Source organism: Oncorhynchus clarkii, chromosome 16, assembly GCF_045791955.1.
Source record: "Oncorhynchus clarkii lewisi isolate Uvic-CL-2024 chromosome 16, UVic_Ocla_1.0, whole genome shotgun sequence".
In the NCBI taxonomy this organism is placed as follows: domain Eukaryota; kingdom Metazoa; phylum Chordata; class Actinopteri; order Salmoniformes; family Salmonidae; genus Oncorhynchus; species Oncorhynchus clarkii.
In genome coordinates this window covers 19332779-19355570 of record NC_092162.1, presented here as the reverse complement: position 1 = coordinate 19355570, position 22792 = coordinate 19332779, and the positions used below count along the sequence as shown (strand labels likewise).

Sequence of the window (22792 nt, the reverse complement as noted above, 5' to 3'; positions counted from 1 at the left end):
GGAATAAGGTGCTCTTTCAGACATATCCTCCGACTCATTGCATTTTGATTGGAGCATAAGCCATTCACTGTGATTGAATTGAGATGTACCAGTTAAATACTAAATCAGTTGACAGTTCTGACAGTTCTCCAAGGGCCTGACTCTTCAAGGGCTAAATGGGCTACACAATCTTAACTCACAAGTCTCCCATAGACATGAATACACACAAGATTGACGTAAATGCTAAAATACACACATTTCATGTGAGCATTAACATACAGTGGTACTTATACTGTCAAAGTATGTCAAAGTGACAGGCAATTTCAAAGAGAATGTTAATAGTTGTTAGAGTTACCTGGGGAAGAATAGTCTCTTTTTCTCCAGGTAGGTGTTGAGGCCTCTCTGGATGTCCTCCAGAAATACATTGGCCTCCTCGAGACGGCCAAGCATGTTGGCCTGGTCTGTAGCCACCAGCACACGCGTGTCCTTCATCTGAACACACACATACAGGGTATTGGTCAAGATAAGGAAATCCCCACACACATATAGGCACGCACACACAGTCATTTCGGGGGTGTGTGTGTGTCTCACCGCCTCAGCGATGATATCTTTCCAGTATCGGTCCACGATGGCAAACTTGCGTCCCTCCTCAGGCATCTGGGCGATGATGTCCTCAGAGCTGAAGATGGGCTCCAGGTAGAGCCAGGTAGCTTGACACTTCAACATGGAGTCCAAGATGTCCTGCATCATCAGCAACTTCTCCTCCCATTGCTGAGAACGGGGGGAGAAGGGAAAATAGAGATTTGAGATTGAAGTGAAAATGATAAAGAAAGTGAGAGGTAAGAGAAAGAAGAAAGAGAGAGTGAGAAAAACAGAAAGATTTAAAAACCCTTAGAAGGAATGTACAATACGAACGTACATTACAGGAGAACATTGGCTAGTATCAATTTCATGGCCATGAATGATCTCAACTGGGATGTCACCCAATCCAGTAGACCAGAGATGACAGGTGGCAGTGTGATGATCCTACCTTACAGTCAGCCTCTATGGGCTTGATGAAGGGTGACCCTCGCATGGTCTGGGTCTTGATGACGTGGTCGTCTAGGAGCACTTGGATGTCGTCCACTGCAGATACAATACTCGTACCCTACACTCGCACACACACACATGCGGAATAAGAGATGGCTTCTTTCCACACCCAACATCACACAGCACACATCAAACTGAACCAGTCTGGCCTATTAAAGGCCCAGTGCTGTAAAAAACATGATTTTCCTGTGTTTTATATACAGTATCAGTCAAAAGTTTGGACACAGCTACTCATTCAAGGGTTTTTCTTAATTTGTACTATTTTCTATATTGTAGAATAATAGTGAAGACATCAAAACTATGAAATAACATATATGGAATCATCTAGTAACCAAAAAAGTGTTCAATATTTGAGATTCTTCAAAGTAGCCAGCCTTTGCCTTGATGACAGGTTTGCACACTCTTGGTATTCTCTCAAACACCTTGTCATGACTTTTCCTTCTGAGTGAGGATCAAAGAGAGCCCCCCCACCCCCTCTCCCACCAGAGAGGAAGGGGGGGCAGTTTTATGATTTTAACAACCTATCGTAAACTTTCTCTCTCTTGCCTTTGCAGTATTGAGAATGAAATGTCTGAGTGTTAGAATATACTTTGCAGTACTTTAACATCAAAAGATTGGATATTGAAACAATATTTTTAACATAAACCATGTGGGGAATGGTTGGTGGGGATCGAAACAATAATCATGTCATATAATTTAGCATTTTGTGATGTCATTACAGATGGTATAGCAAGATAACTGTATCTTTAAGAGCTTTCACAATGTAGTTTTGCATCTAAATGTTGTAAAACTTATATGATTAAATATGAAGTTGTGAAAAGATTAAATGTGATTTTGGCCTTCTAGATGAGAATTGTCTTTCATGTAAGCTTTTGCCGAGTCAGTGACCACGCCCATGTGAGCACAGACATTGTGGCAACGTGATGGAACCGCCCTCCAAGGCGAGTGCATAAAAGGACTGCTAACGAAATTTACAACAGACCAACAGACCTAACAAACATATGTGCAGCGCGAGCTGAATACGTTGAAATGGTTGCAATTTAAATACAGACCAGCGTGACCGACAGCGTGAGCTGAATGTTACGAAATGGTTAAGACCCTCTGAAACTCGACGAGTGAAGAAGGCAAAGACTATACCAAACATTCTCAGTCTGCAGCTGGGTAATATATTGTAGTCTAGAACTTTGACAAAAAACACGAGAAAGATCCCATCAAGCAACCATTGGAACGTCTGAAGGACGAATGGTTCTAACAAACACTTCCAGAACAAAGCAGCCTACTACAACTTAACTTTGACAAGGTAGAGGTGGTACAGAGAAGATAGCCCTATTTGGTAAAAGACCAAGTCCATTTTATGGCAAGAACAGCTCAAATAAGCAAAGAGAAAAAAACAGTCCATCATTACTTTAAGACATGGTCAGTCAATCCAGGAAAATTTGAAGAACTTTCAAAACTTTCTTCAAGCGCAGTCGCAAAAACTATCAAAAGCTATGATGAAACTGGCAAGGACCACCACAGGAAAGGAAGACCCAGAGTTACCTCTGCTGCAGAGGATAACTTCATTAGAATTACCAGCCTCAGAAATGGCAGCCCAAACAAATGCTTCACAGAGTTAAAGTAACAGACACTGTTCAGAGAAGACTGCGTAAATCAGGCCTTCATGGTCGAATTGCTGCAAAGAAACCACTTCCTTGGTGTCCACATCACCAACAAACTACTACTATATCATGGTCCAAACACACCAAGACAATCGTGAAGAGGGCACAACAAAACCTATTCCCCCTCAAGAGACTGAAAATATTTGGCATGGGTCCTCAGATCCTCAAAAGGTTCTACAGCTGCACCATTGAGAGCATCACTGTATGGCAACTGCCCGGCCTCCGACCGCAAGGCACTAAGCAGTGCGCACGGCCCAGTACATCACTGGGGCCAAGCTTCCTGCCATCCAGGACCTCTATACCAGGCAGTGTCAGAGAAAGGCCCAAAAACTTGCCAAAGACTTCAGCCACCCTAGTCATAGACTGGTCTCTCTGCTACCGCATGACAAGCGGTACCAAGTCTAGGTCCAAAAGGCTTCTTAACAGCTTCTACCCCCAAGCCATAAGACTCCCGAACAGCTAATCAAATGGCTACCCGGACTATTTGCATTGTCCCCCTCCCACCCCCATATTTATGCTGCTGCTCTCTGTTTATTATCCATGCATAGTCACTTTACCTCTACCTACATATTACCTCAATTAACAGGTGCCCCCGCACATTGACTCTGTACCGGTACCCCCGGAAATATAGCCTCGTTACTGTTATTTTATTGTGGCTCCTTAATTATTTGTTATTTTTCTATTTTTATTGATATATATTTTTAATTATATGTATTTTTATATTGAACCTTTATTTAACTAGGCAAGTCAGTTAAGAACAAATTCTTATTTACAATGACGGCCTACTCTGGCCAAACCCTAACCCGGACGACGCTGGGCCCTATAGGACTCCCAATCACTGCCAGTTATGATACAGCCTGGAATTGAACCAGGGTCTGTAGTGATGCCTCTAGCACTGTGATGCAGTGCCTTAGACGGCTGCACCACTTCAGTTTATTTTAGTAAATAGTTTAACACTTTTTTTTCTTCTTAAAACAGCATTGCTGGTTAAGGGCTTGTAAGTAAGCATTTCACTGTAAAGTCTACACCTGTTGTATTCGGAGCGTGTGACAAATACAAATTGATTTGACTTGCTTGGGCCAAGAAACACGAGCATTAGTCTCTGTGAGACGCAGAGGTGAACGGATGATCTCTGCATGTGTGGCTCCCACCGTGAAGCATGGAGGAGGTGTGATGGTGTGGGGGTGATTTGCTGGTGACACCGTCATTGATGTATTTAGAATTCAAGACACACTTAACCAGCATGGCTATCACAGCATTCTGCAGCGATACACCATCCCGTCTGGCTTGCCCTTAGTTGGAATATAATTTGTTTTTCAACAGGACAATGACCCAACACACATACAGTCTGTGTAAGGGCTATTTGACGAAGAAGGAGAGTGATAGAGTGCTGCATCAGATGACCTGGCCTCCACAATCACTCGGCTTCAACCCAATTGAGATGGTTTGGGATGAGTTGGATCGCAGAGTAAAGGAAAAGTAGCAAACACGTCCTCAGCATATATGAGAACTCCTTCAAGACTCTGAAGCTGGTTGAGAGAATGCCAAGAGTGTGCAAAGCTGTCATCAAGGCAAAGGGTGGCTACTTTGATTTGTTTAACACTTTTTTGGTTACTACATGATTCCATAGATTTGATGTCTTCACTATTATTCTACAATGTAAAAAAAAAGTTTAAATAAAGAAAACCCCTTTTGACTGGTACTGTATATTTCCACACTATGAGGTTGGAATAATACTGAACAATTGTGAAAATTATGATAATGGCCATTTAGTGTAAGAGCTGTTTGTTTTGGTGGGAATTTTGGCCTACCTGATGACATCACCAGGTGGTAAATTATTTAATAGACCAATAAGAGTGTTCCAAACCTCTGCCTATAACAGCTCATTTTCAGTTTACCCCTCACACCAGTCCCAGACAGTCCTTGCTTGAGAAATTGTTCTTGCTAAGAAGCTATGTGAAAACAATCACAATAATGTACTTAATTGTTACCCAGAAATTATTTGATATTGAGATAAAAATGGCTGCATTGGGCCTTTAAGAAAGTTGATCCAGTCTAGGGTGTAATAGTATCTAATATTGGCATACTTGGTTACTTTTTAATAATTTATAAGTCCAGATGACAAATTCTGTAATTAGTTAATACTCTATGTGTGTGTGTGTGTGTGTGTGTGTGCATTTGCGTGCCTGCTGCTGCTTACCGTGTCTCTGTAGGCAGTGAAGGCAAAGCAGAGCTCAGCCCATTCAGTCTTCATTTTCTCCATGGCCTTCTCCAGAGAGTACTCCTTACTGGCAGACGCCCCTATCTCCTCAAGCCTGAGAGTTGAGGAAGGAAAAGTCAGAGACAGCTTCACATTGTACAGCAAATCACAACCTAACACATTTATGGAAAAGAGCAGAAACCCACTGAAAACGGTATTATCACTCGGGCTGGGACAATACCAGTATCGCAATATTCTTTCGATAGCAAAAATGAAAACACAAAGCAGACCATACTCTTTGGTCCTTTATAAACCTGCTCTATGTAAAATATTGTGGGCTATAGCTTGGAAAATAAATTAAAGGTGACTCTGGATGACAACATAATGATGTTTGTTTCCAATATTAGGGCTGGTTTCCTAAAGAGGTCAAATCCGCTTTGTGTTTTGTTTCCTTGCCATGGTATTAACGCGTAAGGTGCTACTGGTAAAACACTATACCACATTGAATGTCATTATGGTAATAAACCACCAATACAGTCCCTGTTTCTCACCAACAATTATTCGGATTTCAGTTCCCTCCTATCTATCGCAATGCTAAGGCAGAGTGTAGTGTAGGAATGATGGGTTCTTACTTGTCGGAGAACTTGGACAGGCCCAGCTCCACCATGTTAAACAGTGAGGTGTCCACATCTGGCTTGACATCGAAGCCCACGATGGTGCTGATCTGAAAACAGGACACAGAGAAGCATCAATTATTCATCTCAGCTTCATGGATCACAGGTATGCAGGACTCACTGGCCATCTTATCTGAGGTTGAACTGTCTGGTACTGATAAGAGTTGTACTTTGGCTACTGACTGTTAATGATAATAACGTTTTTTTTTTAAATAACAAAATATGACCCATTTTCAGACTAACTCCAATTTTAGGACAAGCTGACAATGTTTTGTAATGTGTTATCATACATAAATCCTTAAAAACACATTATATTCTGTCTCCTGGTTCAGTGTTGGTGCTCTGCTTCAGAGCTCCAAAGAGGGAGGGTTAGGGTACTGACTCTCTCCCAGTGACGGTCCTTGATGCCAGGATTACAGATGGTGGTTAGGATGGGCAGGTGCTGCTTGAATTTGTCAATCTTGATCTTGAAGCTGTCGGCCACGCGGCGCGGCCCTGACAGGTCGGAGAAGGACTTGGTCAGCTTGTACATGGTCCTCCACATAGTGACCAGCTCTTCTGAGATCTTCTCAGCATTCAGGTGGAGGAAGGGACCTGGGAAGTGAGGCGCAAGATGAGAGTACACAAACAAGTAAGCAAACAAACAATAATTTCGGACCACAATGTGTAGAAACAAAATATACAGTTATTACGGCAGTTCTTTCTATTAAAAATCTTATGCGTGGAACCATTAAAGTTATAATACCAGTTGACATTTATCATAAAACTATGATACATCTTGATACATGTTTTACAACATGGCCTGTGTGTAGTTCTGTACCATTCATCCAGATCTCTGATTTGTTCTGGAAGTTGAGGGCATTGGTCCACAGCTGGTCATAGGGCTGCTTGTTGCCCATCAGGGTCTGCAGCATGGGGAACTGGCTCTGCTCCTTCTCCAGCAGAGTCTCCTCTTTGTTGATGTCCTGGAGGTGAGAGGAGAAGGCGACAAACCAGTACCACGTGAAAGTCATTCAGTAGCAAAAGCAGCAAACACAGCAACAAAACCCACAAGGTGATCCGATGGCTGACAAATTCGTTTTGCATATCGCATATCATTACAAGCAGTTTCAGTGACGGCAGGTCCAAACTGAGTTAGTGAAGTGAAACAATTCATAAACAGAAAAAAAACAGATTCAGTTTGAACCATTTTCCAATTTTCCTTTCACTCACGTCCAGTTCGGTGACGGCGGCGTCCAGACAGGAGGTGAGCTCGTTGAGCTTCTCCACGTTGTTTTTCATCTCCTCCAGGCTCATCAGCTCCTTCTTCTTGAAGGCCTCCACCTCCTTCCCCACACACTGCAACATCTGGTCAAACTCTGCTGTCCTGAGGAGGAGAGGAGACTCAGCATGAGACAAAAGACGTCTGTGGTTTTGGTCTAGTATTGCTGTTTTGGTTTAGTGTGTATTTCATGAAGAGAAAGAGGGCAGGGAGAGAGAGAGAGAGAGAGAGAGAGAGAGAGAGAGAAAGAGCACGGAGAGAGAGAGAGAGAGAGAGAGAGAGAGAGAGAGAGAAAAGAAATTAAAGAAAAAAGAATAGAAGAGATGTCTCAATGCAAGGTTTAGTATTGGAGGTTCCGGTTGTAAAGTTGACATGATGGTTCGGGATGAGGATTAGCCTTATTAGGGTCAGGACTGTCAATGTGTACTGGTGTCTACCTCTTGAGGAGGTGGTCCTCGGCATGTTCTCTCCTGGTGGCCAGACGGCTCTTACTGATCTCAAACACAGCCAGGATCTGTTCTGGCCAGTGGAACACACTACTGTTCAACTTCACATCATTGTCTGGAGAGAGAGAGAGCACAGAGATATCATGGTAGGTATAGAACTAAACATGCAAAACCTCCAACACAATAAGCAGTAACACTTCAAAGGCGTTATCCAATTAAATTAACTTGAAATCTTATGGATAACACCTTCGCGATCCATAAAATTTCCCCATTTAAATCCCAATGCAGAAATGTGTTTCCTAGAACGACAGGTGTTCTACTCTACATGACCAAACAGCATATCTGCTCAGTGCATCTCAATTCTATGCCCAAATCCCCAACCGTAAACAACTATCGACCGAGGTCCTCCATTACGCACGAGGCAGGGTGGCGTAGTCCAAGAGGAAGCTGAGACGGTTGGCGGCCTCGTTGATCTCATCTTTCAGCTTGTGGACGGTCACCTCGCTGGTGTGCTTTAGGTACTGGTTCAGGGCCACCAGCTCCTCCGTGTTGCCTGGGGCCCCTGTGATGGTTGCAGCGATCTCATCATAGCGGTGACAGATGCTAGAAAAAGAAAATCGGATTTCTGATTATTTTCTTCCAACAGTATGGGAGATGTAGCTCTTTGTTATAAGTCAAACACTTCAAAGGTAGCAGTAACATTAGTACACAATAGTAAGAGCATTACATAATTGAGTGGATTTACCATCCAGTCATTTTTGTGTAAAGTGTGGTCTTATGGGTAGTGTAGTTCTAAAACATAAGGAGTTCTTCCCTCTCTCACCTCTTGTTGAGCTCTCGGTTCTCGTCCACCTCGAAGACGATGAGCCTGTCCTTCAGCCTCTCAGCGCGGTCACACAGGTCCTTGTTCAGGCTCAGCACGTCCAGGCAAAACATGGACAGGGGCACTGTGATGTGCATTGAGGCAATCTCCTTCCACAACTGCTGCACACCCTCGATTTTCTGAGAAGGGGTGGGTAGAAGTAAGTGTTCTCATCCGATCTCCAAGTTCGCCATTCGAATAATAGCCTCTATTTTCAGCTTGACAATGCAATTCATGTTAAATGGTTGAATATTTTTTAGGTTATACAGTACCAGTCGAAAGTTTGGACACACCTACTCATTCCAGGGTTTCTTTATTTTTACTATTTTCTACATTGTAGAATAATAGTAATGACATCAAAACTATAAAATAACCCATACGGAATCATGTAGTAACCAAAAAAAAGTGTTAAACAAATCAAAATATATTTTATATTTGACACTCTTCAAAGTAGCCACCCTTTGCCTTGATGACAGCTTTGCATACATTTGGCATTCTCTCAAACAGCTTCATGAGGCAGTCACCTGGAATGTACGTCAATTAACAGGTGTGCCTTGTTAAAAGTTCATTTGTGGAATATATTTTATTCTTAATGCATTTGAGCCAATCATTTGTGTTGTGATAAGGTAGGTGTGGTATACAGAAGATAGCCCTATTTGGTAAAAGATCAAGTCCACAATTATGGCAAGAACAGCTTAAATAAGCAAAGAGAAACAACAGACCATCATTACTTTAAGACATGAAGGTCAGTCAATCTGGAAATTTTGAAGAACTTTGAAAGTTTCTTCAAGTGCAGTTGTAAAAAACCATCAAGCACTATGATGAAACTGGCTCTCATGAGGACTGCTACAGGAAAGGAAGACCCAGAGTTAGCTCTGCTGCAGAGGATAAGTTCATTAGTCACCAGCCTCAGAAATTTCAGCCCAAATTGTGAGGATCGACGCTGGAGACGAAAAGCAAGTACAGGGAGTAAACATTTAATAAACAACGGACATGAAACAGAACAGGAAAAGAGTCTGGACAGGGGAAAAATTACGACATCACTGACAATAATGCTGACACAGGGACCCACCGGAGGAACAGACAGATATAGACGGGGCAATCAACAAAGTTAAGGAATCCAGGTGAGTCCAATGAGTGCTGCAGCGCGTAATGATGGTGACAGGTGTGCATAATGAAGGCAGCTTGGCGCCCTCGAGAGCCAGAGAGGAGGAGCGGGAGCAGGCAGAGTACCCCCCCCCCCTCTAGGGGTGCCACGCGGCGTCCCACCTGGGTGAGCCTAACGGGCCGGCCGAGGGATGGGCGCTGGACAAGCTGGCTGAGGCGTAGAAGACCGACGAGCCAGCAGAGGCGTGGGAACCCAACGATCCAGCTGATGCGTGAAAGCCAGACGATTCCGCCGAGGCGTGGGAGCCTGACGAACCGGCTAAGGCGCGGGAGCCTGATGGGCCGGCTGAAGCATGACGTGCCGACCGAGGCAAGAAGACCTCTCGAGCCAGCTAAGGCGTTGAAGCCCGACGAGCTAGCTGAGGCACTACCGGTTCCATCGGCGACGGCACCAGGACCCGACGTCACCAACCAAAACAAAAAACAAAAACTCCCTGATGCTTCCTTTACTGGTGTCAGCATTCTGTGAGGATCGACGCTGGAGATGAGAAGCAAGTACAGGGAGTGAACATTAATAAACAACGAACATGAAACAGAACAGGAAAAGTGTCTGGACAGGGGAAAAATAATGACATCAATGACAATAATGCTGACACAGGGACCCACCGGAGGAACAGACAGATATAGACGGGGCAATCAACAAAGTGAAGGAATCCTGGTGAGTCCAATGAGCGCTGCAGCGCGTAATGATGGTGACAGGTGTGCGTAATGAAGGCAGCTTGGCAGGCGTGACACAAATAAATGTTTCACAGAGTTCAAGTAACAGACATCTCAATATCAACTGTTCAGAGGATACTGTGTGAATCAGGCCTTCATGTTTGAATTGCTGCAAAGAAACCACTACTAAAGGACACCGACACCAATAAGAAGAAGGTACTTGCTTGGGCCAAGAAATACGAGCAATGGACATTAGACTGGTGGAAATCAGTCCTTTGGTCTGACGAGTCCAAATGTGAGATTTTTGGTTCCAACTGCCGTGTCTTTGTGAGACGCAGAGTAGTTGAACGGATGATCTCCACGTGTGTGGTTCGCACCGTGAACCATGGAGGAGGAGGTGTGATGCTGTGGGGGTGCTTTACTGGTAACACTGTCTGTGATTTATTTACAATTCAAGGCACACTTAACCAGCATGGCTACCACAACATTCAACAGCGATACGCCATCCCATCTGGTTTGCGCTTAGTGGGACTATCATTTGTTTTCCAACAGGACAAAGACACAACAGGCTGTGTAAGGGCTATTTGACCAAGAAGGAGAGTGATGGAGTGCTGCATCAGATGGCCAGACCTCAACCCAATTGAGATGGAAAAGCAGCCGACAGGTGCTCAGCATATGTGGGAACTCCTTCAAGACTGTTGGAAAAGCATTGCAGGTGAAGCTGGTTGAGAGAATGCCAAGAGTGTGCAAAACTGTAATCAAGGCAAACGGTGGCTACTTTGAAGAATCCCAAATATAAAATGTATTTTGATTTGTTTAACACTTTTATGGTTATTACATGATTCCACATGTGTTATTTCATAGTTTTAATGTCTTCACTATTATTGTACAATGTAGAAAATATTTAAAAATTCAGAAAAATCCTTGAATAAGTAGGTGTGTCCAAACTTTTGACTGGTACTGTAGGTCTACTAGTAGTGTTTGAAGGAAGGACGGCAGAGAGGCAAATCTACCTTAGTAAAACCTTGCAGGGAATGTTTTTCTTTGAGGAACGCCACTATATCCTGCTTTGCAGTGTTGTCTAGTAGGTTGCTGTACTTCTTATACACGTTCAGGTACCTGGAGATCATATTGAAATATTGCAATGAGTCATTTTCTTAAAAGAACCTTCATCCACCAAACAGGTTAACATAAAAGTATTGGAAGAAAGTAGAATGTCAGATAGTTGACTCAAATTTAGGTAGTATAGGTTTAGTTATGTCCCCATACTTCTTTGGTCCCACAGTGTTCTTCTGGAAGATGTTCTTGGCTCTGTTGATCAGGTCTGTGACCAGCAGCTCATCAGGTCTGACGGAGTGCAGATAAAGGCCCTGTCCCTGGATTTCTGGGAACAGGTTACACTCCACCTGTACAGAGAAGACCAGACAAACTGTCAGTCACAATCCTTTCCATGCTGAGCACCAGAACAAATTGGTCACATTCAATGGGTACAAATGTGAGTAAACGATTTTAAAGCCCACATGCAGGCTTTTTTTTATTACATTTTTTAACTGTATATGTTTAATAAATCACTGTGAGTTTTTTCCATGAAAATAACTCAAAATATTTGTTTAGTCATTTATTTCCCTGAGCCTCCTTTTGCCATTGAAATTATCGGTCTGTGCGGTTAGGATCATTTAGACTCTGAGCCTACCCCGCTTACCACTTCAAAGTATGAGGATACATATGCAAATAAAAGATGAATGATCATTGGTCAGAATAATCTGATCAGATTGTGATGTCATCATGTGGGCCAAAAACTCCATCCCATCTAAACAGGCTGTAATTCCAGGATATATTTTCAAAATCTCTTACACTAAAAGGGCATTATCATATTTTTCACAATTTCAGAGTTTTATTTCAACCTCATAGGGTGGAAATATCATAAAACAGGATGGCACTGCCACTTTAAACTGTTAATATTGGAAATGTTTTAATTACAGAAATAGATTGAACAGATTAGATAAACAACTGAACATTAATCATGAAGAACTGAAAGGACAGCAGGCTGAGAGTTCTTTTTTTTTTTATACCCGTGGGAGTTTCTGGGCGCTCTTGATGATCTCCATGAAGCCCCGGTGGATGAGCTCCCAGCATTCCTGAAGGCTGGGCAGGAAGACAATGCGAGGCTCCTCCACCCTCAGCTTGACCAGCAGCACCTGAGGCTGCACGAAGCGCATCTCGTCAAACACTTCACCAAAGTCATTCCCGTCCTGTCCAACAAATCATAGAGAACAGAAGAAATAACATTGGTCTTCTTTATAATGAACTAATTTAAATATATAGGCACAGTATGTGTCCCGCTCTTCCCTTCCCCTGTCCCTTGAGGGTGCCAGATTACCCTGCATCACACGCTCCTGCCATCCATCACCCACACCTGCCTTCCCTCGTCACTCGCATCAGCGTTATTGGACTCACCTGGTCTCACTTATCACATGTTCCTTTATTCCCTATATTTGTCTGTTCCCTTGTTCTGTTCCCCGCTGCTGCATTGATTGTTTCTTCTCTTAGTTTCTGTTTGCTGACGCTGTGCCTGTCTCGTTATATGTCCGTCATTTATTAAATGTTTACTCCCCGTACCTGCTTCGTCTCTCCGGCGTCATTCCGCGTGACAGTAGATGTCCTAACCGACTTGCCAAAAGTATAGTTTGTTAACAAGAGATTTGTGGAGTGGTTGAAAAATACATTTTAATGGCTCCAACCTAATTGTATGTAAACTTTCGACTTCAACTGTAGTTATTCCTCTTTTCCAGATGGGATAGGGCAGTGTGCAGAGTGATGCTGATTGCATCGTCTGTGAGTTTGATTCCCCTGATCTATAGTTACACACATGGTTTACCCTAACTCGATTACACCCGTTTGATCAGACCAGATCCGCTCTACAGGGTAGCCTAGTGGTTAGAGCGTTGGACTAGTAACCGGAAGGTTGCAAGTTCAAATCCCAGAGTTGACAAGGTACAAATCTGTCGTTCTGCCCCTGAACAGGCAGTTAACCCATTGTTCCTAGGCCGTCATTGTAAATAAGAATTTGTTCTTAACTGACTGTAGGTGACCAAATACATATTTTCCACCATAATTTGCAAATAAATTCATAAAAAATCCTACAATGTGATTTTCTGGATTTTTTCTCTCTCATTTTGTCTTTTGTACAGGCCTCTCTCATCTTTTTAAGTGGGAGAACTTGCACAATTGGTGGCTGACTAAATACTTTTTTGCCCCACTGTAATTTTCTGGAATTTTCCAAGCCGTTTAAAGGCACAGTCAACTTAGTGTATGTAAACTTCTGACCTACTGGAATTGTGATACAGTGAAATAAGTGAATAAGTGAAATAATCTGTCTGTAAACTATTGTTGGAAAAATGACTTGTGTCATGCACAAAGTAGATGTCCTAACCAACTTGCCAAAACTATAGTTTATTAACAAAAAATTTGTGGAGTGGTTGGAAAACAACTTTTAATGACTCCAACCTAAGTGTATGTAAACTTCCGACTTAAACTGTAGGTCCATTATTATTTCGGGCACAGTTTCGATTTGGTTTTAGTAATTTGAATGTCGATTGAGATCGTCCCACAAGAAAATAAATCCGGGGATAACAGGCCGGATTGAATGGGCTTGCGGGGCCATTTGTTTGACACCCCTTGTATAGATAGTTGAACCGTGGTTGAACCCTGACAGAGTTGAGTGGTTAGACAGACCTGGTGCAGGGTGAAGAACTGGAGCAGGTCCTGCAGGGAGGCAATGATCAGGCTCCGGAGCTGTAGGGACATGAGGGCGGCCACGCAGGAGAAGAACTCCTGGGCACTGACTGGGGCCACGTGGTCACTCTGGGGCACCAGGGGCAGCCAAAGGTTCTTGTAGGTGACAAACAGGGACACACAGCGCGGCAGCCACCTGCAAAACACAGGCACTGGGGTCTCATATAGTCCACATGAGGGATTGTTGTACGTACACCGAACAATAATATATACACAATATGCAACCATTTCAAAGATTTTACTGAGTTACAGTTCATACAAGCATTTCGCTACACTCGCATTAACATCTGCTAACCATGTGTATGTCACAAATAAAATTTGATTTGATTTTATAAGGAAATCAGTCAATTGAAATAAATGTATTAAGCCCCAATCTATGGATTTCACATGACTGGGAATACAGATACGCATCTGTTGGTCACAGATACCTTTAAAAAAAAGGTAGGGAGGTAGATCAGAACACCAATCAGTATCTGGTGTGACCACCATTTGCCTCATCCAGCGCAACACATGTCCTTCGCATAGAGTTGATCAGGCTGTTAATTGTGGCCTGTGGAATGTTGTCCCACTCCTCTTCAATGGCTGTGCGAAGTTGCTGGATATTTGGAACTGGTATACGCTGTCGTACGTGTCAATCCAGAGCATCCCAAACATGCTCAATGGGTGAAATGTCTGCTGAGTATGCATGCCATGGAAGAACTGGGTCATTTTCAGCTTCCAGGAATTGTGTACAAATCCTTGGGACATGGGACCATGCATAGGTGATGCCGGCAGATGAATGGCACGACAATGGGCCTCAGGATCTTATCAAGGTATCTCTGTGCATTCAAATTGCCATCAATAAAATGCAGTTGTGTTCGTTGTCCACAGCTTATCCCTGCCCATACCATAACCCCACCACCACAGTGTGGCACTCTGTTCACAACGTTGACATAAGCAAACCACTCGCGCACACAACGCCATACACGCTGTCTGCCATCTGCCAGTACAGTTTAAACTGTATTCATCTGTGAAGAGCGCACTTCTCCAGAATACCAGTGGCCATCAAAGGTGAGCATCTTCCCACTGAAGTGGGTTACGATGCCGAACTGCAGTCAGGTCAAGACCCTGGTGAGGACAACGAGTACGCAGATGAGCTTCCCTGAGACGGTTTCTGACAGTTTGTGTGATTTTTTTAGGTTGTGGTCTCAGAAGCCGGATGTGGAGGTCCTGGTCTGGTGTGGTTACACATGGTCTGCGATTGTGAGGCCGGTTGGACGTACTGCCAAATTCTCTAAAACGACATTGGAGGCGGTTTATGGTAGAGAGATTAACATTAAATTCTCTGGCAACAGCTCTGGTGGACATTCCTGCAGTCAGCATGCCAATTGCACACTCCCTCAAAACTTGAAATATCTGTGGCATTGTGTAGTGTGACAAAACTGCACATTTTACAGTAGCCTTTAATTGTCCCCCAGCACAAGGTGCACCTATGTAATGAGCATGCTGTTTCATCAGCTTCTTGATATGCCACACCTGTCAGGTGGCTGGATTATCTTGGCAAAGGAGAAGTGCTCAATAACAGGGATGTAAACCAATTTGTGCACAACATTTGAGAGAAATTTGCTTTCTGTGCATGTAGAAAATGGCAGGGATCTTTTATTTCAGCTTATGAAACATAGGACCAACACTTTACATTTTGAGTTTATATTTTTGTTCACTGTATATGCCCCCAGTGATTGAATAGAGGCTTGCTGGCAGCGGTGTGACACCATTTTGCCACCAGTGGTTGATAGGATAGTTGCCACCAGCATTCTGCCGCTTACAGTGGTCTGATACAGTGGTCTGATACAGTAGGTGCTTGCTTGCTGGTCCCCTGTATGTGTGTACTATTGTTGTGACACATGTATGTGTCCCCTGTATGTATGTTACTCTATTCCGCCTCCAGAAAAAGGACGAAACCTAGCAACTGGTGCAATGTTTAGGCATTTCAACAGCGCCACACCAGAACATGATCTCCTTTGGCTCTACTGTGGTTGGCAAGGGAAACTGAACTGTCAGAGAACAATGGTATCCAAGCAGGCACAAACTCAGAAAAAAAATCAACACATTTTTGTGAAATTTCAATGGCTCATATTTCAGCCACAAATCATGTTTACTGGTCCCTTGCTCTAAACACAGCAGGTTGCAATGGAATCCTTAAGTGAGAAGAAAGACATGACAGGGGTATGACACAGTGAACAAGGAGAAGACATGAGACTCTCACTACAACACCGGGATTAGCCATGCAGACCTTGGCCTATCTGCCAACCTGTATGTCAACCCGCCTGTCTGTCTACCTGGCTGAATGACTGTCTTACAGGCTCTGACTGTCTGTCTATCTGGTTGACTTGACTGACTATCTACCCGTCTGTCTGGCTGGCTGACTGACTGTTTCACTGATTGTTTGATTAACTGCCTGCCTGACTGACTGAAGACAGTAGGTTACTAACCTATTAGCCAGGTCGTCCCTGGTGATTTGGCACTGTCTCTGAATCAGGTCTTCAAACTCGGTGGGCAGCAGGGGGAAGTTGGCAGAGAAAAGGTCCCCTAGTCTCACAAACCTCAAGGAGGAGAAACTGAAAGGATGAGAAAAGAAAGACAGAGAGACATAAGGGTTAACTTGTGTTATCTGAACTGTGTGTCCACTTTACTTTCGCACACCGATCAACTCTTATTTGAGACATTTAAGACATGGTTATTAACAGTAGGGGTTCATGGTGATTCACTTGGTTTGATCAACGAATGCAGGTTAATACAGGAGATCAACAGAGCACCATGCATAGGTTCAGGCAAGTCCATTAAGAAACTGTATCTGAAACTCTATCTTCTGATCCACAGGGAGGAGATTAGATCATTTAAACAATTTAAACAATTGTTTAGCTTGTTTTATGGTACTGAGCTTAGTTTTGCTTCCTTATGTTTTTTTTTTGGTAAACAGTTTATTTAAACAGATTGGTAAACAGATTGGTTGCCAGAGCAACAGTGTAACAGTGTATTTGGTAGACCTACTACCAAATGTGATCTGTGATTTGGGGAATGTAAACCTACGCAAACCATTTTGTTACCTAGTTTACTGGAACTACAAACCCTGACACAAAATGGAAACGGTTGCAGTTGATGCTCATTTTAAGCCAGTCTTTGCTCAGGCTACTAGGCTACCTGTTCACCCAGAGGTCTTGCAGGTGGAACATCATGGGGTTGAGAGTGAAGAGGTGCTGGCTCTGCCAGGTGTGGGCCTGGCTGTAATTGCAGGCCCAGGGGACGGGCCCTCGGATCACCCTCCTGGGGAAGGGCCTGGGGATGCTGGAGATGAACAGACGCTGCCTCTCCGACGGATCCCTCAGGATGTAGTCAACTGGTTGGATCCAAGAGGGGAGACAGAAAACATGGAGGCAAGGGAACTTTCAGTGGGGGAAGGGTGATTTGATAGACAACCACATTGCTTTGATAGGAATATTTGCAAATATGTGTAGGCTATATTATTTTCAGTTGTTGCTGGATAGTAAAATTAAAATGACTATCTACATTATTAGTACACTCATTACGAGTAGTGTATTAATAAATGAAAGTAGTATTGCGGTACATGTAAGAAACATTGCAGTCATGTAACAAATTCTCCTGCTACTGGTAGTATTGCTCACCTATGCTCTTCTTGAGACTGAAGCCGTAGTCTTTGTTGACCTCATCTAGCAGATTCCCCTTCAGTATCTCCATGTCCCTGCTGCTGTCCTGAATGCCAGGGGGCAGGAGCTTCATTATGTTCTTAATCTGCTGGGGGGGCTGGTGGGCCAGCATTGGGCTGTGGACGCCGTTACTAATGTAGTACACGTACCTCTGTAGAAATCAGCAAAACACTTCACATCAAGTATACATCCAAAATGAACACGCTGCCAAAAGAGTGAAAGCAATGGAACAATTGACTGACTAAATTGGTTGAATGGACTGGAGGCTATACTGTTCTAATTGCCTGCTCTATTCTATTCACACTATTCTATTCTCCTCTATTCGGTTACATTCTATGTAATTCTATATAATATATAATATTTCCTTCTCTATTCTATTTCCTTCCATATTCCATTATATTTCCCTATCTATTCTATTTCCTTATCTATTCTATTCTGGATGCTTACCTCCAGGTCTCTTTCTGTAGGTTCTGTCTCAAAAGGCCACATCTGTTCCTCTTGGCGCCGCATGATGTCCAGCTGCTGTTTGGGAGTCAGGGGTCGGCTGATGGGGGGCAGAGGCTCTCTGGGGCTGAACTTAAGTCCAGGTGAGATCGAGGTGTCAGGAGCTGAATCCCTGGGATTGAGATGACAAAGCATTACAAAGACCACTTCAATGACACCCCTTTGTTCAGATTTCAGTGGTCAACACTTAATGTTGATGTATTTGATAGGTATTTTACCATCCCCTGGGGGTGAGTCTCTTTCTCTTCTCAGCTGGGCTAGATGCTAAAATGAGAATTAAGATAAAATATTCTATCTTGTTTTGGATATTATTGTTTTGATGCCACTCAATTCAGCACCGATCAGGTGGTCAGCAAAGTAGCAACAGTGGGATGAATCAGAATCAGAAATATTCACATATGAAAATGTCAAAAGGATACAAGGTGCAGGTACATCCCCAAGTGAGTCTTTGACGGTTCCAGGTCTCCTCTGTAGGTTTCTGATCTTCAGGTGACGAGCCCGGGGGCTGTAGTTGTTCCCAATGGACTCACTGGGGGTGCGATGGTGCCGTTGTTCCTTATAAGGGACAGCCAGAGTCCAAGAGGTGTTCTGGAGGATGGGTGGGTGATGGCTGTGCCTGAGAACAATCTGGAACAATTTAAAAGTAATGAGTTAACTTGCAGGAATGACATGGAATTGTCCTAGTAGGTATGCATACAAAGGAACACACTAATAATAATTTCCCACCAATCAATAGCACTTTAGGGACTGGCTTCTTTACATAAAGGTCTTACTTGGTAAAGCTCTGACGGTTCTTCACTAGAGGCCTGGGGCTGAGGTGGGAGACCAGGTAGTCCTCTTGCATGACTCATGTTATATATAGAATCATCCTCCATCTGCAGTTCAAATAGAAACTCTCACTCAGCTGAGCAAGGCTCTCTGGCCATTACATTCACAAACACACTTATGTTGTATGCATAATTTAGTTATCAAAACAAAGCATAGCCTACCTCTTTTAAGCGTTCCATTTTTAATTTAGGAAATTGTCAATTAAATAAGTAACGTCAAGCTAGAGGCAGTGGTTATACAGCGGATATAACATGTTTTTAAAGACTAAACCCTTTGAAATATGTGTCTAAAACACACGAACCCACTGCAAACCTGCGCACACCAATGTGCGATGCAATTGTATCCGCACAGAATGATTTGAAACATTCCAATACACCCGCAACATTCCATTACAGTATGTCACAATTAGCCTACCTGTTGCTGGTGCTTTCGCGACAGAATTTCCATTCTGGCAACATGTCGTTTCTTAGCAAATGCCATTCCTAAAATGTATCACAAAGCTTCGTTTGTGACATCTCTCACAAAGTTTTCAAAGTGCCACTGCCACACCGCTTGAAATACCAACTATGGCACCAACTCATACAGCCATTGTCATGAAGAGTTGTAGGCGAAGTAGCTACTGTAGTCCACCATTCTACCCGGCTAATATAAGAATGGGAAAAATCAATGTTGATGACACTATTCTGTAGTTAAAGAACTACAATCAGCTACAATGTCTCTATCCGGGGACTTCTCTCCCATGGTAACAGCTGTCGTTACCTAGCAACGTGAGGCACGAAAACTTTTAGGCATATGTTTCAATCAAATGTTTTTACTTAGAATGACCAGCAAATAGTACCAAATATTGTGCTTGAGCTGGACTAGAAAGACAGTTCTTTGCCTGTCATGAGATTTTGTTCTGACTGAGAGACTTGACAGAATACACTTAGCTGAGTCATACATATGGGATTTGAAGATTTATTTGTGCATGCAGTCATCCATAAACGCAATCATATTATGCTTCAACACGGGATGATTGTTGATAGGGAGATTGGACAAAGGGGATTCCCACGCCTACTATCAGTACCGCTAATGTATGTGAAAACATCGATTTACAAAAAGTTTCTAATGGCCACTAGGGGTCACAACAAGCTAGTTCGTGGTAGTGAGGTCAGTGAGGGTTTGGTTGCGCTGATGTGGCAAACAGAGGACAAACTTATTCAACTGTTCTCTGAGATTTAAAAGAAAGCCAACTTTGGGATTTTTTAAGACTAATATTGTTGTTTCAAGGTTGCACAGTGACATTGAAGACCTGCATCTCAATTCACGAGAGAGTAGACTAAGTAGACTTCTCATCCTACATTCCAGGTAGGCATATGATGCCTGCTTTTACTTATGTTTTGGGTTTTCTTATGCTGCTTTTGATGAATTACCATAGTGATGAAATTATAGTGAGGGAAATATGAGTCCTATATTTTCTGTGCTGTCCTGACCCCTCTCTGGTACAGCCCGTGCTGTGCATTCTGGATACCTGTGGCTAAATCTCTTATAAAAATCTAAAAATCACCTTCAACACCCAACATGGTGCAAGAAGATTACGTCAAATGCTGCCCGAACTTGTCGAGACAGGGTCATTCCAACTGTGTTCAAAATTAGATTCACTCAGAGATAGACAGCTGATTAGACTTTTGAAAACATTGCTGCTTTTTTTGTGATAAAAGTTACTAAAGCAGGTTTTGTGAACTTGACATTCTGTCTTTGTCTTGTATAGAGTAACATTTATATTAGCTTTGTTTGACACAAAGCTAATATAACTGCCAGTGGCACTCTATTCAAGAAGAGAAGAGGACTGGACTGGTAACAAATAGACATTACATGATTTGTTGTGTTCCTTCAGGCTTGTCTGGTGTAAATTACTGGTAGTTGAATACAGGTTATTTAATGAAACTCATTGTGCAAGACTAAAGGAATTATTATCACAGTCTTAATTCATATAAGCAAGAGTGACTACTATTTCTCCATAATTGTTCCATTATTATGAGTGACCAATGGGGCCAATAAGTGCTGTGTGGCATACCTCCACTTTACATTGAGAATGTAACTTTTACATGTAAAGTTATGTTTAAGGCCATACAGGTTACAGGTAATAGCTTGGGAGTTCATTCAAGTTCAACTATAGTATTTGGCCATACATGGGCACGTCCAGGTCTGTCTGTCAGGGAATGGCTTTTATGCACAAACATGATAGATGAGACAGACCTCAGGGGATTGGAGATTTTCAAAATAAAAGTCCCAGAGCAGGCCCCTGACCCATTTTCATTGTGATGTAACATAAAGCGAATCATAAGGAAAAAGCTGTCTTTTCATGCTTGCCTGATGTAAATATAGGTGTTTAGACACTCTCGCCTGAGAGCAATGTGGCATTACAGGGATGATGGATAAGTAGTAGGGAGCACAACAAGAATGTAAGCGGCCTGGAAAGAGAAGGAGGGCGATCCATCACACGCCCCCAAAGCCCTTCACTCGGTGTCTATTATTTAAGAGATTTCAGAGAAACCCTGGGGGAATGAATAAGGGGAAGAATACTAAAAAAAGGAGGGAGGGAGGGAGGGAGGGAGCAGGCAATGAAAGATAAGGAAACAGTGTTTTTGAAGAGAGCACGAGAGAGAGGATTGACTAAGACCAGAAATCAGTTTGCTTAGAAGAACCCCATCAATACCCCATTGGTAATGTGCTGTGGTTTTTCTCCGTCACTACGGTACTTACCGTGGGTCTTAAAATAAAAAATAAAAAATAAAGCCCACCCAAGTCAAGGAACTCCATTGAGCTTTTAACTTAATACTTACTTTGTTGTAATGCTTCAGCATTTGGGACACTGTAAAGTCCATGGAGAAAAAGAGTACCTCGTCCCAGCTGCCCACTTCACTGAGGCTAGGTAACATGGTCACCCCTGATAAATCCATGATAATCGAAAATTTCAATAAGCATCTCTCAACAGCCCCCCCCCCGCAGCTACTCGCCCAAGCCTCCCCAGCTTCTCCTTCACCCAAATCCAGACAGCAGATGTTCTGAAAGAGCTGCAAAACCTGGACCCGTACAAATCAGCTGGGCTAAACAATCTGGACCCTGTCTTTCTAAAACTATCTGCCGCCATTGTTGCAACCCCTATTACCAGCCTGTTCAACCGCTCTTTTGTATCGTCCGAGATCCCTAAAGATTGGAAAGCTGCCGCAGTCATCCCCCAAACTGTTACAGACCTATATCCATCCTGCCCTGCCTATCTAAAGTCTTCGAAAGCCAAGTTAATACCATGACCATTTCGAAATCCACCGTACCTTCTCCACTATGCAATCCGGCTTCCGAGCCGGTCACAGGTGCACCTCAGCCACACTCAAGGTACTAAACGATATCATAACCGCCATCGATAAAAGACTGTGCACTGTGCAGCCGTCTTCATCGACCTAACCAAGGCTTTCGACTCTGTCAATCACTGTATTCTTATCGGCACACTCAATAGCCTTGGTTTTTCTAATGACTGCCTCGCCTGGTTCACCAACTACTTTGCAGACAGAGTTCAGTGTGTCAAATCAGAGGGCATGTTGTCCAGATCTCTGGCAGTTTCTGTGGGGTGACCACAGGGTTCAATTCTCGGGCCGACTCTTTTCTCTGTATATATCAATGATGTCGCTCTTGCTGCGGGCAATTCCCTGATCCATCTCTACACAGACAACACCATTCTGTATACCATTCTGGCCCTTCCTTGGACACTGTGCTAACTAACCTCCAAACAAGCTTCAATGCCATACAACACTCCTTCCGTGGCCTCCAACTGCTCTCAAACGCTAGTAAAACCAAATGCATGCTTTTCAACTGTTCGCTGCACGCACCCGCCCGCACCCAGTTCCGACCTAGAATATGTGGACAACTAAAAATACCTAGGTGTCTTGCTAGGCTGTAAACTCTCCTTCCAGACTCATATTAAACATCTG

At 43.3% G+C, this 22792-nt stretch overlaps 1 protein-coding gene across 1 annotated transcript in view; it reads right to left on the bottom strand.

The window, feature by feature from the left end:
- The window catches only part of LOC139367497 (dynein axonemal heavy chain 3), a 46141-nt gene extending 27138 nt beyond the window's left edge, over positions 1–19003 (bottom strand). Inside the window, exons 1-22 of the mRNA XM_071105727.1 lie at positions 18986–19003; positions 18770–18871; positions 18416–18623; positions 17940–18100; positions 17451–17643; positions 16969–17164; positions 16260–16385; positions 13729–13924; positions 12066–12245; positions 11263–11399; positions 11007–11112; positions 8131–8309; positions 7726–7910; positions 7299–7422; positions 6813–6966; positions 6421–6565; positions 5983–6194; positions 5559–5650; positions 4927–5041; positions 1010–1126; positions 571–750; positions 335–471 (exon numbers count right to left, since the gene is read on the bottom strand). Of these exons, the coding sequence (XP_070961828.1) occupies positions 335–471; positions 571–750; positions 1010–1126; positions 4927–5041; positions 5559–5650; positions 5983–6194; positions 6421–6565; positions 6813–6966; positions 7299–7422; positions 7726–7910; positions 8131–8309; positions 11007–11112; positions 11263–11399; positions 12066–12245; positions 13729–13924; positions 16260–16385; positions 16969–17164; positions 17451–17643; positions 17940–18100; positions 18416–18623; positions 18770–18871; positions 18986–19003 (3263 nt within the window). The remainder of the gene's footprint in view (positions 1–334; positions 472–570; positions 751–1009; positions 1127–4926; positions 5042–5558; positions 5651–5982; positions 6195–6420; positions 6566–6812; positions 6967–7298; positions 7423–7725; positions 7911–8130; positions 8310–11006; positions 11113–11262; positions 11400–12065; positions 12246–13728; positions 13925–16259; positions 16386–16968; positions 17165–17450; positions 17644–17939; positions 18101–18415; positions 18624–18769; positions 18872–18985) is intronic.
- Positions 19004–22792: the final 3789 nt, after the last annotated feature.